Consider the following 14,029-nt stretch of genomic DNA (forward strand, 5'->3'; position numbering starts at 1 on the left):
ACAGACAGGAAATGTTGGGAGTAGAGAGTGGGGGATGACATGCACCAAATGATCGGCAGACCGGGAGTCGAACCTGCGATCAGTGCGACGAGGACTGTAGCCTCTGTACACGGGGCGCCTGCTCTACCGTCTGGGCTAAACAGCGCCCCAGGGGGATTTAACTTTTGATGATTAGACATTGATCAGACTGGAAAAATAGTTCTTCTGGTCCAATTTCTCAGTCTGATCCAAATAGTTTTCTCAGATAAAGATGATCCAAAGTGTGATCCTACCAGTTTATCCGAATTTATATTGTGATCCAGCAGAGAGCAGTTTATAATCATGCAGCGCAGTGAAGACACTGATCTGTGTGTTTCTCAGGCTCTGCCCCTGACTTAATAGCATTGCGATCGGTCCCGTATTTCCGTAAAAAAACTCTTTATAAAGCATAAAATACGTCTTCACACACTGTGACTGAGATGAGCCGGAGGTGATCCACGTGTAGTTTATCAGTCATCATGCCGCACGGGTTGTGTGTGTGTTTTGATGCTCATACCTGAATCAATATCGTTGCAATCTGTCTGTATTTCTGCACACAGTTAAAGTATAAATGTCATCTCCACATATGCCCATATGCTGTGTAGTTCATATACTTCACTGATAAACACAGAGCTTTAGAGGGGCATCTGGCTTCATGATCAAAGTTTCATGGGATGCAAAGCCAGGGTTGCCAGGTCCGCGCTTTTTCCAGCTGAATTGGGCGACTTTTGAAGCGTCTTTAGAGGCACGAGGCCCTGTGCGGTTGCACACTTCAGACAGCCCACACGACGGTTCTGACTCCACGTATGTTTGGAATGTCACAGACACCTTTCGCGGCCCGGTACTAGATGACCAACGGCCCGGTACCGGTCCACGGACCAGGGGTTGGCAACCCCTAATATAGAGAACAACATCAGTGGGACTTTTCATTCTGTGTATCTCTCCGCCTCAGCCAGGTGTTCTGAATACTGTTACTTAACATTACAGCACAGCGTGTATGTCTACATTGAACAACCTGGTACCTCTGAATCACACAGCAGACTCTTATTTCACTGGTTTATGATCAATTAAAACATACAGATAAATGTACATGATAAAAAACAGCTGATCTGTGGTAACCTGTAGACACAGAGTGCAGGTTGCTTGGCAGCAAGTTGTGGAACTAGTTGAGTTGGTGGAGCAAAAAGTAATCTGTTGATTTTGACTGTTTACAACTATTTGCTGCTTGTGTAACTATTTCATTTTTTATTTTAGAGTTGCCAATTAACCTTAACCTGCATGTCTGAGGATTTTGGGGAGGGACCGGAGAAGAGAAATTTTGCACAAATTCCCCCAAGGGTTTAAATAAAGTGTTTCTGATTCTGATTCTCTTTCGTAAAACCAAAACAGACATAGGAAGGACATGTAAACACCATATGGAAAGGATGTAGCCAATCTTTGTGCTGTGAGGACTCAGTGCTAACCACTGCACGACCATGCAGCCCACTTTTTAAAGAAAAGGTCAAGAAACTGTTTCCAATGCGCACTACTTTATTCTACTGAACAAACAACATGTTTAGGGAGACAACAGGTGCCTCAAATATTGATCACAGTTGAGGGGACTTCACTCTTCATCAAGTCCTTTCTGAAAAAACAAAGAAAAAACAGAAGATTAGATAAGTTAATTAATTAAGTGGTATTATTTCATCCCTTGTGTCAAAACAGATTGAACCATACTGACCTTTGAACCCACATCACGGCTCTTGGCACGTAGCTTGTTCACCTGAGACTCAGCAATGTCTGCTCTCTCCTCAGCTTCATCGAGCTCATGTTGAAGCTTACGGAACTTGGTAAGATTATTGTTGGCCTGTTCCTCCTGTAACACAGAAACACAATATATGTAACGTATTGTATCTGCTCAGATAATGCTTAGTTTCCACTGTTAGGAGTTCCAAGCTACTTACAGCCTCCTCGGCAGCCTTTTTATATGATTTGACCTTTAGCTGCAGCTTATCCACCAAATCTTGAAGACGTGCAAGATTTTTACGGTCTTCCTCTGTCTAAAACATACAACATAAAATAAATAGGTATATACATTTTCTGATTGTGAATGTATTTACATTGCACAAATAGAGTTTGGTTCATATCTGTTGTTACCTGATAGGTAAGCTCCTTGATGCGCCTCTCATACTTTCTTACTCCCTTTACAGCATCACTGGCCTTTCTTTGTTCACTTTCCACCTCATTTTCAAGTTCCCTGACCTGCAGGATGTAGGGTGCGGTCACAACATAGGTCAGCCAACAGCTCTGTATTTGACATGGACTAGGTATCTTTTTTTACGTAATTGGAAGATGCAAACACAACTTCTGCTCACCCTGGCCTCGAGCTTCTGCAGCTGCTTCTTTCCTCCCTTCAGTGCAATCTGTTCGGCTTCATCCAGCCGGTGCTGCAGGTCTTTGATGGTTTGCTCCATGTTCTTCTTCATGCGCTCCAGGTGAGCGCTGGTATCCTGTTCCTTCTTCAGCTCCTCCGCCATCATGGCAGCATCAGTAATGGCCTTCTTGGCCTTTTCCTCAGCATTTCTGCACTCCTGCACTGCATCCTCCACTTCAGTTTGAAGCTGGGATGTATCCGCCTCCAGCTTCTTCTTTTGGTTAAGCAGGCTAGTGTTCTGTTTTTAAATAAATTGCTTAGAATTTTTAGAATGAAAGTAGTGAATAAATTAGTGCTGTTAAGTGCTTAAAAAAAGGATCTAAATAATTACAGGCTTTGTGGTGCTGTCAAATCCGGAATATAAATTGCACCAGAACAGGCTAAATCCCAATCTCCACACTCACAGGCTTTAGCCGCGTTCCCAGTAAGTGTGTGAGTGCTTCTTGCTGTCTCACTGTGAAACCACCAAGTGCGTGAGGGCTCTGACTTTTCAATGCTAAATTGCGGACTTTCAATGATTCTGCATATCTGCAGACTTTCCTTTGGTAGTTACCCAGAGTTCATAGCCAACTTGGCGACGTGTACAAACGTGATTGTCCAGCCCCCCACTAAATGTAAACAAACGTTCGTATATTGAAGTAGTATTCAATAAAGTCTGAACGAAAAACAACCTGAATGTAAACAAAGTAAGCATGGACGGTGACAGGAACCACAAACGCGTTTATCTGTAAATGAGAACATTTAATCACTTTTGTGGTTAATTATTAACATTTTTAGAGATGTTTGAGTAATTCAGTCAAATATTCGCGAAGGATTAACATTAATGCCTTTTTCACTTTTGATAAATTGCAATTGTTGTGAGGATGGTGGCAGCACTGGCGATCATGACTGTGCATAAACTTTAGCTAGATTATAACACAATAAACTACGTCTCTCTCCATTTTATACCGGTATATTGGTCGCACTGGTATATAGGACGCAGCCTACTTTTTAGATGAAATTTTTTGTATTAAAAGTGCATCTTATACACCGAATTTTATGGTAATTAATCTGAGTTAACCCCATATATTCATGCATGCATCACAGGTAGACTTACTCAGTCTGCATGACCCTATTTGTTGTTGGTTTATTTCTTGTTTTGCTATTTTAATTGTACTGTTTTTTATACCTTAGATACTTGTTAATTCACAAATTACTTTAATCTGATGACTTTACCCTCAGCCCCGCCCCCACTTTCCCTTTGTCTCTCCCTGTATGTGTGTGCTTTATGAACTGTCTTCGTCAGCAGGATGTTTTATGAAATTGTATTCGATTCAGTTTTTACGCCAGGTGAAAGCACGTGTGCAGGAGGCTTGTTGTTAATGACGTAGCGTGTCAAAAGATAAGGTGTTACTGAATGACATCAGCACAAGCTTTTAAAACTGTTATAAAGTAGGTTTAAAGTAAATGGACAGGTGACAACTCAATCAATGCATTTAGAGTTTGGACGTACCAGAGGCCGTCTTGGTCTGTTTGTGTGTGTGTGTTTCTCTGCAGAGGATGTGTGTAGAGGTATGGGAGGGACAGAGAGCAAGGGGATATTGTCCACTTAATAATCGATCACTAATAGTGTTGTTCTCGGATGGCAAAAATAAAAAAACTTAGAGCTAAATAACGTTGTCATGTGTTTCCATGATGTTTAAAAGCCTCTGTGCACGGTTGTTAACTCAGTCAAGGGGCACAATCGATCTGCTTATTAATCTGTTATCATTTTGTGTTGTTTTTTCTATGAATAATTAATCAAAATTAATACATTATTTTGATATATATACAATTATGCTTGAATCAATTGATCTTCACTATGTCTTACCTGTGAGTGCAGTAGCTGCACCCTCTCACTAACATCCAGCAGCTCTTGCTCAGCAAGTTTGCGACCTCTCTCCGATTGTTCAAGAGCAACCCTCAGTTCCTCCAGTTCGGCCTGAAGCAGGTTGTTGCGTCTCTCAACAATAGCAATGTTTTCCCTCATATCATCATTGGTGCGCATGGACTCATCAAGTTGAAGTTGAGCATCCTTGAATATGAAACCCAAAGAATTTCAGTAGAAGCCATGAGACTGAAAGCGATTGGATAACTCATTTTCCCTGGTGTATCATACCTTCAGATGTGCATGAACAGCCTTCAGTTGTTTCTGAGCCTCAGCCGCCTGCCTGTTGGCCTGGCTTAGCTGGATCTCCATTTCATTGAGGTCTCCCTCCATCTTCTTTTTCAAACGGAGGGCCTCATTCCTGCTGCGAGTCTCAGACTCAAGAGAGCTCTGCAGAGTGTCCACAATACGCTGTTGGTTTCTCTTTGCTTGCTCCATCTCTTCATCTTTCTCTGCCAGCTTGCGCTCAATATCAGCCTTGATCTGGTTAAACTCCAGCTGGGCTCTGAGAATCTTCCCTTCCTCATGTTCCAGTGAGGCCTAAGAATTAAATAAAATGAAAATGACATGTTACCAATAACCCAAAACAATTTCATGAGGCCCACCATCAGAACATTCATCATACCTCTGCTTCCTCCAGAGCTGTTTGTATCTCAGACTTCTCTTGTTCTAATTGTTTCCGAATCTTCTCGAGCTCATGAATATTCTTTCCACCCTCACTGATTTGTTCAGTGAGATCAGAGATTTCCTCTGAGAAACAAAATATAACATTAGCCATCATGGTCAGTGGGTTAGAACTACTTCTGCAAAACAGGCATACGCCGAGGTTACCCTTACCCTGCAGATTCTTATTCTCTCTCTTCATGGTCTCCAGATGTTCCAGAGATTCCTCATAGGAGTTCTTCAGTTTGAAGAGCTCAGTGCTCAGAGACCTGGCCTCCTTCTGTGAGCTCTCCAGCTCACACTGAGACTCCTCATACTTCTGTTTCCATTCTGCCAAGACCTGAAACATGTTTGCATAAGGATGATTAAACTCAATTCTTCATCTTAAAGAGCTAAATTGCTCAATTTCCCACTGAACCTTGTCAAAGTTTCTTTGCTTCTTGTCCAGAGCAGCAGCAGCAGCATTAGACCTCTCCACATCCACCATGAGATCTTCGATCTCATTCTGCAGCCTGTGTTTGGTCTTCTCCAGGGAGGAACATTTAGCATTCACTGCTTCAACAGCCTCTTCAGCGTCCTGCAGACGCTGAGCCAGCTTCTTTCTGGATTATGATAGACTTTAGTCAGTGTTCATTGTTTTAAACTCTGAACTGGTGTTTGAGTAAAGATATATTTCACTTACTTGGCCTCCTCCAGTTCCTCGGTTCTCTGGATGGCATCAGTTTCGTACTTAGTTCTCCACTGTGCCACCTCAGAGTTGGCCTTTGACATACTGCGCTGTAGTTCAGCCTTGGCCTCCTGCTCCTCTTCAAACTGCTCCCTGAGCAGGTCGCAGTCGTGACGAGAAGACTGCACTGCATGGGCTAATGCATTCTTGGCCTGAAATGGAAAGCTTATCTTAATGATTCTCATGTACCAACATTTAATTTGCACTAAAAGTGGTCTCATTGCCAATTGTTGTCTACCTTGACCTCCTCCTCCAGTTGTCTTTTAAGGTCTTCCACTTGTTGAGTGTAGGACTGTTTTCCTCTGGTGAGTTGAGACACCAGGGAATCCTTTTCCTCAAGCTGCCTTGCAAGTTCACCTAATTTTCATAAAAGAATACAATAATCATTTCCTTAAGTCCCCCAAAAACCCAGTGTTTGAATGAAAGACATACCATTCTCAGTTTGAAGCTTGGCTTTCTGCATGGTGAAGTCATTGATGGCACGCTGTCCCTCTTCTGACTTTGTTTTATATTCATTCATTTGGTCTTCCAAAGACCTGCACATTTTCTCCAGATTATTCTGAAAATAAAAAGCATCAATGGCACATGAACTACTTCAAAATTAATTAAATAGAATAAAAAGAAATATATCAAGCCGATGATTGCAACAATTTTACCTTAGACTTCACAATATGTTCCATATTAGAGACCACATCATCCAGCTCCAGTCTGAGCTCGCTCTTCTCCTTCTCCAGTTTCTGCTTGACTCTCTGAAGGTTGTCAATCTGCTCTCCCAGGTCTGCAACACTGTCAGCTTGTTTCTTCCTGAGAGTGGCAGCGGTGGATTCATGCTGCAGAGTGGCCTCTTCGAGGTCTCTGCGGAGTTTCAGGAACTCAGCCTCCCTCTTCTTGTTCATCTCAATCTGGGCAGCTGTTGCTCCACCAGCCTCCTCCAGCCGCTCGCTGATCTCCTCCAGCTCTCTAGCTAAGTCTGCTCTCTGCTTCTCCACCCTGGCTCGGGCAGCTCGCTCTGCCTCAAGTTCTTCTTCCAGCTCCTCAATGCGGGCCTAGACCAATGTCAAAGTTAATTTTCCCATTGAATGGCAGTGAAATGTGGCAACAGCAAAATGTCACATCCTGCATAAGCAAATTAACTTTTTTCCACCATTTAACATTACCTGTAACTCCTTCAGTTTTTTCTGGAGCTGGGCACTCATCATTTGTTCATCTTCTATTTTGGCATTGAGATGGCTGATTTCAAAATCTTTCCTGTACAAAAAAAAAAATATTTGAAACATACCAGCTGACAAAAACCTTGAAATCAATTTTCAAAATCAAGTTTTATTATTACTTTTTCAGCCTCTCTTCAAGTTGCTGCTTGTCATTTTCCAGATCCATGATACTTTCTTGAGCTAACTTAAGGTCTCCTTCAAGCTTTCGCTTTGCTCTCTCAAGGTCCATGCGCACTTTCTTCTCTTGCTCCAGGGACCCTTCAAGCTGTAATGGGTGGTCATTACAGCATTTCAGTTGAGTTCATTTAAACTCATTATTTTATGAATAAAATTGTTCTTAAAACATGCATCAACTCTCCTATTTATTAAGTTCTTACATCATCCACTTGCTGCTCCAGCTTAGCCTTGGCCTTGGTCAGAGAGTTGACTTTGTCTTCTTCACTCTGCAGGTCATCCAGTGTTTGCTGATGAGCTTCCTGTAACGCTTTCTTTTCCTTGGTCAACTTAGCAATGATCTCATCCTGAGCTGCCATCTCCTCGACCAGGTTCTTTACCTGTTGTAGTATAGTACAGTATTATTTTTTGATAAAAAGCAACTGAAAAGGAAGTACCGGTACTTATTTAGATGGAAACAATATGGATCAAAAACATGGTTTGTGAATACATTTTAGGTTATATATAACTCTTTGTGAGGTGCATTCAGATCAACCCTAGAGTTTTGAAGTACCTTGTTCTCGGTGGCGTGCTTCTCTTTCTCCACTTTAGCCAGAGTTAACTCCAAGTCATCAATGTCCTTCTTCAGCTCAGAGCACTCATCCTCCAGCTTCCTCTTCTTAGCCGTCAGTTCTGCGTTCATCTCCTCCTCATCCTCCAGCCTTTCTGTCAGCTCTTTGATCTTTGCCTCTAGCTGAATCTTGCTCTTGATCAGCCCCTCACATCTTTCTTCAGCATCACATAGATTATCTTGCTCCTGTTATATGAGGAGGCACAGTATTACACAGACGTTTGATTTTTATATTACATATAAAGCTGAAGGGTTTTAAACATACAGATTGAACTTGGAGCTGCAGGTCATTCTTCTCTTGGAGAAGAGTGACCATTTTTTCTTCAAGTTCCTTTTTGCGGGCTTCAGATTTTGCGAAAGCCTCTTTAAGTTTTGTGAACTCCTCTTTCATGTTGGCCATCTCCTTCTCAGTCTCTGCTGACTTCAACAGAGGTTTGATCTTGAAATACATCTTCATCCAGGGCCAATTCTTGACCCCCATGAAAGCACGGATGTTCCACTGGATCACAAGTAATGCATCCCTGCAGGCATTGATACAAAAAGGTATTGCAATGTTAAGCACACTAATTCTGAACACTGAGTTCATTTTGTCATTTAAATCTGTGCACACAGCTGGAAACATTCTGTGTTTAAAGATGGCTTTGGATCGCTATCTTAATTGAGTTCTTGCCAGCTTTATTAATTCAAGATGTTTCCTGTGCTACTAAGATAAAATAGCTTTATGGGATATTCAATATGTTTCATTAATTCAGTGGATTTACCTCCGCTCTACAATCTTCTGGAATTCAATTCTTGCCAGAACACCTCGTGACCTTGCCTGGAGCCTGGTGATGATAAGAGCTAAACGGTCGTCTCGCATCTCCTCCAGCAGACCAAGAAGCCCAGCTTTGAAGAACACCTGATTTTGGTAAACAGATCCTATTAGCAGTAGCCAGCACAAGATGCCCACGCTGACGGCGAGTGTGTTTAGGTTGAAAACAGTCAAATGTCTGTCTGCTTTTAACATAATTAATATTTCCAATGATATTCTCAATATTTCTATACTTAGAGAATTACTTACAAAATATTTTGTCACCCTGCTCAACTTCATATCGCACTGAGGCAGAAGTATTTCAGTACTCTATTCCTCATACGCCTAAATGTGTTTCTCCAAAGCTTACCTTGGTGTGCCCCAGTTTGTACTGGGTGTGGTCTATGTCCAAGGAGCCCAAAAGCTTCTCTGCTGCTTTTTTGTTATCAATGAACTGACCCTCTGGGATAGCACTTGGGTTCAAGATCCGGTATCTTTGATTGGAAGATAAAGTACAATTTAAATTTTATTTCATGCTACATAATATATCTACCTACCAACATATACCCCCAATGAATACATGCTACTTGATGTATAGTGACATCAATGGAAAATAATGTAGCTTGAGAAACATAGATGCGTACAATGCATGAAGATTCACTGAATGGTTTGATACCAAAATGATGTGAATCATGCGTTGGCCTCACAGTCACCAGTTTTCAACCCAATTTGATATTATGGGGCAACATGTTAGACAACACTCTTCACCATGCATGTAGAAATATTTAACAGTAGCATGGTGTCCCTCCAGCAGGATGCCAGAATCTTAGGAAATCAATTACAAGTCACCTTGAAGCTGTTTTGGCCACATGCGCTTGCAAACCTTGAGAGAAACTTTTTTTTCATTAAATTTGTGACCCGCATGTACATCGCATGACAGACACCTCTGTTTGAAATCTCCATAGAGGATCCTGTTGGGGAAGCCCTTTCTGCAGATCCTGATGCCTTCCAGCACACCGTTGCAGCGCAGCTGGTGCATCACCAGAGGATTCTCCATGGCCCCAGGAGTCTTGGTCTCATTGGGGATGATGCAGCGCACAAAGTGAGGGTGAGTAGACCTCAGGTTGGTCATCAGCTTGTTCAGGTTCTCCTATGGATGCACCACAGGTGACAAAATTGAATGCCAACTACCTATTTAATTTACAATTGTAAACTAATTGAGAAGAACATTTACATTAGTTTATCACAAAATGTAAGTTGTATTGAACTTACCCTATGTAAGGCTGATACGGTTTGGAAGGATGAACCTTTCTTCTTGCTGCCACCTTTTCCCTTCCCACCAGACTCTTGAACTAAAAAAATATATATTTTTAAAGTAAAAATAAATAAAATACAACATGATTTTGAATTGGAAGAGTTTCTGAAACTTTTTAATAATGGAATTGCTTTTGGCATTAGTGGCATGTCTGCCCTTGAGAGTAAAATTTGCATTCATATTGAACACTTAATTCTAGAGTTCCCCCTTTAAACCAAGATGGCAGCCATGGCAAGACAAACCTGAATCAGCTCCAGCATAATTTGCAAAGAGGATAGCAAGCAGCTTGAGAGTAGACTTCTGGTAGAGTCCTACAACCGTCTCATTCAGGGGATCTTTGTTCTTCACCAGCCAGTTGTTGATATTGTAATCAACAGTTCCAGCGTAGTGAACCAGGGCAAAATGGGCCTCTGGTTTCCCTTTGACAACTCTGGGCTTCTGGAAGTTGGCCGTTTTCCCCAGATGGTTGTCATAGAGCTTCGCTTTGAAGGTGGCATCAGAGGCTTTTGGGAACATGCACTCCTCTTCAAGGATGGACATGATACCCATGGGCTGTGAAATATATGAAAGAAAAATCTCATGGCAGTTTTTCAAAGTGGAAAAAGCTATTCAGCAAGATTTTAATTGTAATGTCCTGATACAATTAGTTTTCATAACTCACCTTTTCAATCAGGTCGATACAAGCCTGCAAGTCCATACCAAAATCAATGAAAGTCCATTCAATGCCCTCTTTCTTGTACTCTTCCTGCTCCAGCACAAACATGTGGTGGTTGAAAAACTGTTGCAGTTTCTCATTGGTGAAGTTGATGCACAGCTGCTCAAAGGTGTTGAACTGTAATGAAATGTTCCACTTTTTAAGACCAGTTCAAACCAAAGACAACTTGAAACACTGTATATGATGTACTATTCTCAAACTCACATCAAAGATCTCAAATCCAGCAATGTCCAGTACACCAATGAAGTACTGGCGTGGCTGCTTGGTGTCCAGGGATTGGTTGATCCTCACCACCATCCACAGAAACATCCTCTCATACACTGACTTCGACAGTGCACTGACGGCATAGTTCACCTATCAAGGACATACATTAAAACTTATAAGTTAAACTGACGGGACTTTATTTTGTAATTGAACATAAAAGAAAAAATCTCTCACCTGAGCGACATTCTGTCCCTTGGTGACCCACTCATTTCCTACTTTGACTCTTGGGTGACAGAGACCTTTGATGAGGTCAGCAGAGTTCAGGCCCATCAGATACGCTATTTTGTCAGCATCTATTAAGAAATATTGGAATTATCTCATCATCTGGATTTCAATGTCGTCATCATCATTCTTATCTGTGATTCTTTAAGCACAGTTGGCTGTAGGTTGTTTCAAAAAACTTACCTTCAGTGCCATCAGCCTCTGCCTGCTCCTCTCGCTGCTTGGTCTTGAACTTCATATTGCCATGATGCATGATGGCACCCGTCAGCTTGTAAATGCCATTCTTCTCTTCTTGAATGAAGCCCAGCACATCGAAGGCGTCCTGAAATGGATACATTTCAATCAAAAATATATTTCTGACATTGTAAAAGTTGATTCATGCTTCATTCACGCTTAATTTTGACTGTGATTTGAAGATTTAGCTCACATCAGTCGCCATCAGCTCTTCAGAGTCGTTGATGGAGGCTACAGTTGTCTCTCCTTGGGAGATGAAGGGGTAGTCATAGGGGTTGTTGGTGATGAGCAACATTTCTGAGGAGGGATAAACAAAATAAGTCGTATCTCAATCAAATCAATACCGCACTGTGTTGAAATACAGTTGTCCTTCTCTCCAATGATGATGGCTCTTGACAGTAACACAATTTATGTCCCGTACCCAGAAGTTCCGGCTTTTGCTGAGACAGGATCTGGTAGAAGATGTGGTAGTCCCTCTCAGCTTTGAGCTGGTAGGTCACACGAGACTTTTCCAATAGGTCTGTAGCAAAAATGTTTTTGTGTTACAATAATAACTTGATATATGATGCCTTAAAATTTGTAACATAAGCCCTGTAACTTACAAGTTTCAATATCAGCAGAGGCCAGCTTTCCTCGGTTATCAAAATGAATGCGGATGAATTTACCCTACGAGGAAAAGAGAGACAGTCATTACAGTCTGATTTATTTCAGTTTAATAAACAATATTGGCAATCTCACAGACACTCACAAATCTAGAGGAGTTGTCATTCCTGATGGTCTTTGCATTCCCAAAGGCCTCCAGAGCAGGGTTAGCCTGAATGATTTGATCCTCCAGGGTACCCTGATTTTGTTAAATAAAGACACAACTTCAGGTTTCACTAACATTTTGGAAAGGCTTTCAAAAACAAAAGGACTTAACTTTGACTTAAATTTATATTTTGATTGTCCCATATTAAGAAACAACACACACCTTCTTCTCAGCAGCCAGATCTTTCTTCGCACCAGGGGCAGCGGCGATGCTGGCAAAGTACTGAATGACTCGCTTGGTGTTGACGGTCTTTCCAGCACCAGATTCTCCGCTGAGTAAAACAGAGACAGAAGTATAAGGTAAAGACCTATGACCCGTCAGTACTGTGGTAGTTTTTGTTGGCTGTGTTACTTACGTGATAAGGATTGACTGGTTTTCTCTGTCTGTCAGCAAAAGAGATTTTCAAATTCTTAGTATAAAAGATGAAATTACTTCATAGTTGAATATTTGAACTACATAGAATATTAACCTGACAGCATGTACTGGTAGGCATTGTCAGAGATGGAGAAGATATGAGGAGGAGCTTCACTCCTCTTCTTTCCTCTGTAGGCAACAACCACTGCTTGGTTGTAGACTGGCAGCCCCTTGTAGGGGTTGACAGTCACACAGAAGAGCCCGGAGTAGGTCTGCCATATTAAGAGAGGGATAGAGGATAGTGACCTCATGTACTAAAATGTTTAGGAATGTTGAGGAAAGTTATAAATAAGAAAATTGCCGTACATAAATCATCCATGCTGCGTAACGCTCTTTGAGGTTAAACAGCACAGCGGGCTCATGGAGGAAGGTGAACATCGCCATGTCTTCAATTTTATCAAACTTTGGTGGATTTTGAGGGTGTATATCACACTCCTTCACCGTGACCGTCTGAGAAGAAAAATACATTTAACACTCAAACCAAACAAAGCAAAACCAAAGCCCCTGTAGAAACATGTTCATCAGCACTTTACATCAGAACCGAAAATGGATCTACCTTTCCAAATTCAGTTTCAGCGGTGACTTTGTCACCATCGCGACTGGTGATGGAAGCTTTGACGTACTCAACCACAGGGTCAGGAACGAAGCACTCCTTCTTCATGTCAAAAATACGCGTCTGGGCCTCCAGACGCTCCTTGTCTGACTTTCTCAGAAAAGGAGCAGCGGGCCCAAACTCCCTCATGGCAGCATCACCCATTTTTCAACCTAATTCAAAAATGTTGACTCATTACTGGTGAATGTATCATATAACTATAAATCAGCATCAAGCATTTACAGTTGATATTTTTCACAGTTTTCCTGTGCTATAATGCCCATCAGTATTCTTCAGATATGCAATGATGACATTGTAGATTTGACTAACTCAGCACTTTGTCTTTTTAGCATGCAAATGGTGTTGATCTTTTAATCATATACTAATCAAAGTTTTTTAATAACTAATAAAGAGTCTCAGATAGAATCAAAGATGACTTTTACCAAGGGTGGGTTGGTGTCCAAAGGATATATGGCTCTGTCGGGGTTTCTCTATGCAAACCAGAACACAAAGCAAAGCATTATTCCATTACAACTACCATACCTACGGCAAGAAACATGATACACAAGTATAACTATACCATGGCAGCAAAGGCACGACAACTGTTAACCTACCATCCCTTCAGACTGACGTAAATGTTTTGCTTACCTTTGACTCTCAACCTTGAATCGAGTGAAGCGATGAGACCCGTAGCTGACAGCAGCCCTCCCTCCACTAATAAAGGTTGTTTATCCACCAAATATGGGATGAATTTTTGAAGAAAGGCTTCACATTTAAAAAAGCGGCCTCCTAATTGGGCAGAAATAAACTGCTACTATTTGTTGCTTTCACCTTGTGACAAACAAGGCGAGGACGATGAATGGTGCAAAGTAAGGGGAGGGCAAGAGGTGGGGATCAGGGACAGGCTTGATATCAAATGTCTCTTATTATATTCATATAACCTAACATAACAG

At 41.6% G+C, this 14,029-nt stretch overlaps 1 protein-coding gene across 1 annotated transcript in view; it reads right to left on the reverse strand.

Moving 5' to 3' along the window:
* Positions 1–1,536: 1,536 nt before the first annotated feature.
* Positions 1,537–14,029, reverse strand: part of LOC138611597 (uncharacterized) — a 31,299-nt gene continuing 18,806 nt past the window's right edge. Inside the window, exons 37-73 of the mRNA XM_069684775.1 lie at positions 13,041–13,241; positions 12,791–12,934; positions 12,540–12,696; positions 12,426–12,453; positions 12,233–12,341; positions 12,011–12,103; positions 11,865–11,928; positions 11,684–11,782; positions 11,456–11,559; positions 11,212–11,350; positions 10,981–11,099; positions 10,747–10,896; positions 10,489–10,659; positions 10,070–10,379; positions 9,785–9,864; positions 9,457–9,662; positions 8,883–9,006; positions 8,484–8,620; positions 7,988–8,243; positions 7,666–7,908; positions 7,316–7,492; positions 7,058–7,203; positions 6,885–6,975; positions 6,384–6,773; positions 6,160–6,286; positions 5,966–6,084; positions 5,683–5,879; positions 5,419–5,602; positions 5,175–5,340; positions 4,963–5,087; positions 4,569–4,877; positions 4,281–4,484; positions 2,373–2,669; positions 2,155–2,259; positions 1,962–2,057; positions 1,739–1,873; positions 1,537–1,642 (exon numbers count right to left, since the gene is read on the reverse strand). Coding sequence (XP_069540876.1) covers positions 1,622–1,642; positions 1,739–1,873; positions 1,962–2,057; positions 2,155–2,259; positions 2,373–2,669; positions 4,281–4,484; positions 4,569–4,877; positions 4,963–5,087; positions 5,175–5,340; positions 5,419–5,602; positions 5,683–5,879; positions 5,966–6,084; positions 6,160–6,286; positions 6,384–6,773; positions 6,885–6,975; positions 7,058–7,203; positions 7,316–7,492; positions 7,666–7,908; positions 7,988–8,243; positions 8,484–8,620; positions 8,883–9,006; positions 9,457–9,662; positions 9,785–9,864; positions 10,070–10,379; positions 10,489–10,659; positions 10,747–10,896; positions 10,981–11,099; positions 11,212–11,350; positions 11,456–11,559; positions 11,684–11,782; positions 11,865–11,928; positions 12,011–12,103; positions 12,233–12,341; positions 12,426–12,453; positions 12,540–12,696; positions 12,791–12,934; positions 13,041–13,241 — 5,823 coding nt within the window. The 3' untranslated portion in view covers positions 1,537–1,621. The remainder of the gene's footprint in view (positions 1,643–1,738; positions 1,874–1,961; positions 2,058–2,154; positions 2,260–2,372; positions 2,670–4,280; positions 4,485–4,568; positions 4,878–4,962; positions 5,088–5,174; positions 5,341–5,418; positions 5,603–5,682; positions 5,880–5,965; positions 6,085–6,159; positions 6,287–6,383; positions 6,774–6,884; positions 6,976–7,057; positions 7,204–7,315; positions 7,493–7,665; positions 7,909–7,987; positions 8,244–8,483; positions 8,621–8,882; positions 9,007–9,456; positions 9,663–9,784; positions 9,865–10,069; positions 10,380–10,488; positions 10,660–10,746; positions 10,897–10,980; positions 11,100–11,211; positions 11,351–11,455; positions 11,560–11,683; positions 11,783–11,864; positions 11,929–12,010; positions 12,104–12,232; positions 12,342–12,425; positions 12,454–12,539; positions 12,697–12,790; positions 12,935–13,040; positions 13,242–14,029) is intronic.

This window comes from Semicossyphus pulcher, unplaced genomic scaffold (assembly GCF_022749685.1).
Source record: "Semicossyphus pulcher isolate SPU_LCO1_2020_fin unplaced genomic scaffold, fSemPul1.0.p SCAF_7, whole genome shotgun sequence".
NCBI lineage: Eukaryota > Metazoa > Chordata > Actinopteri > Labriformes > Labridae > Semicossyphus > Semicossyphus pulcher.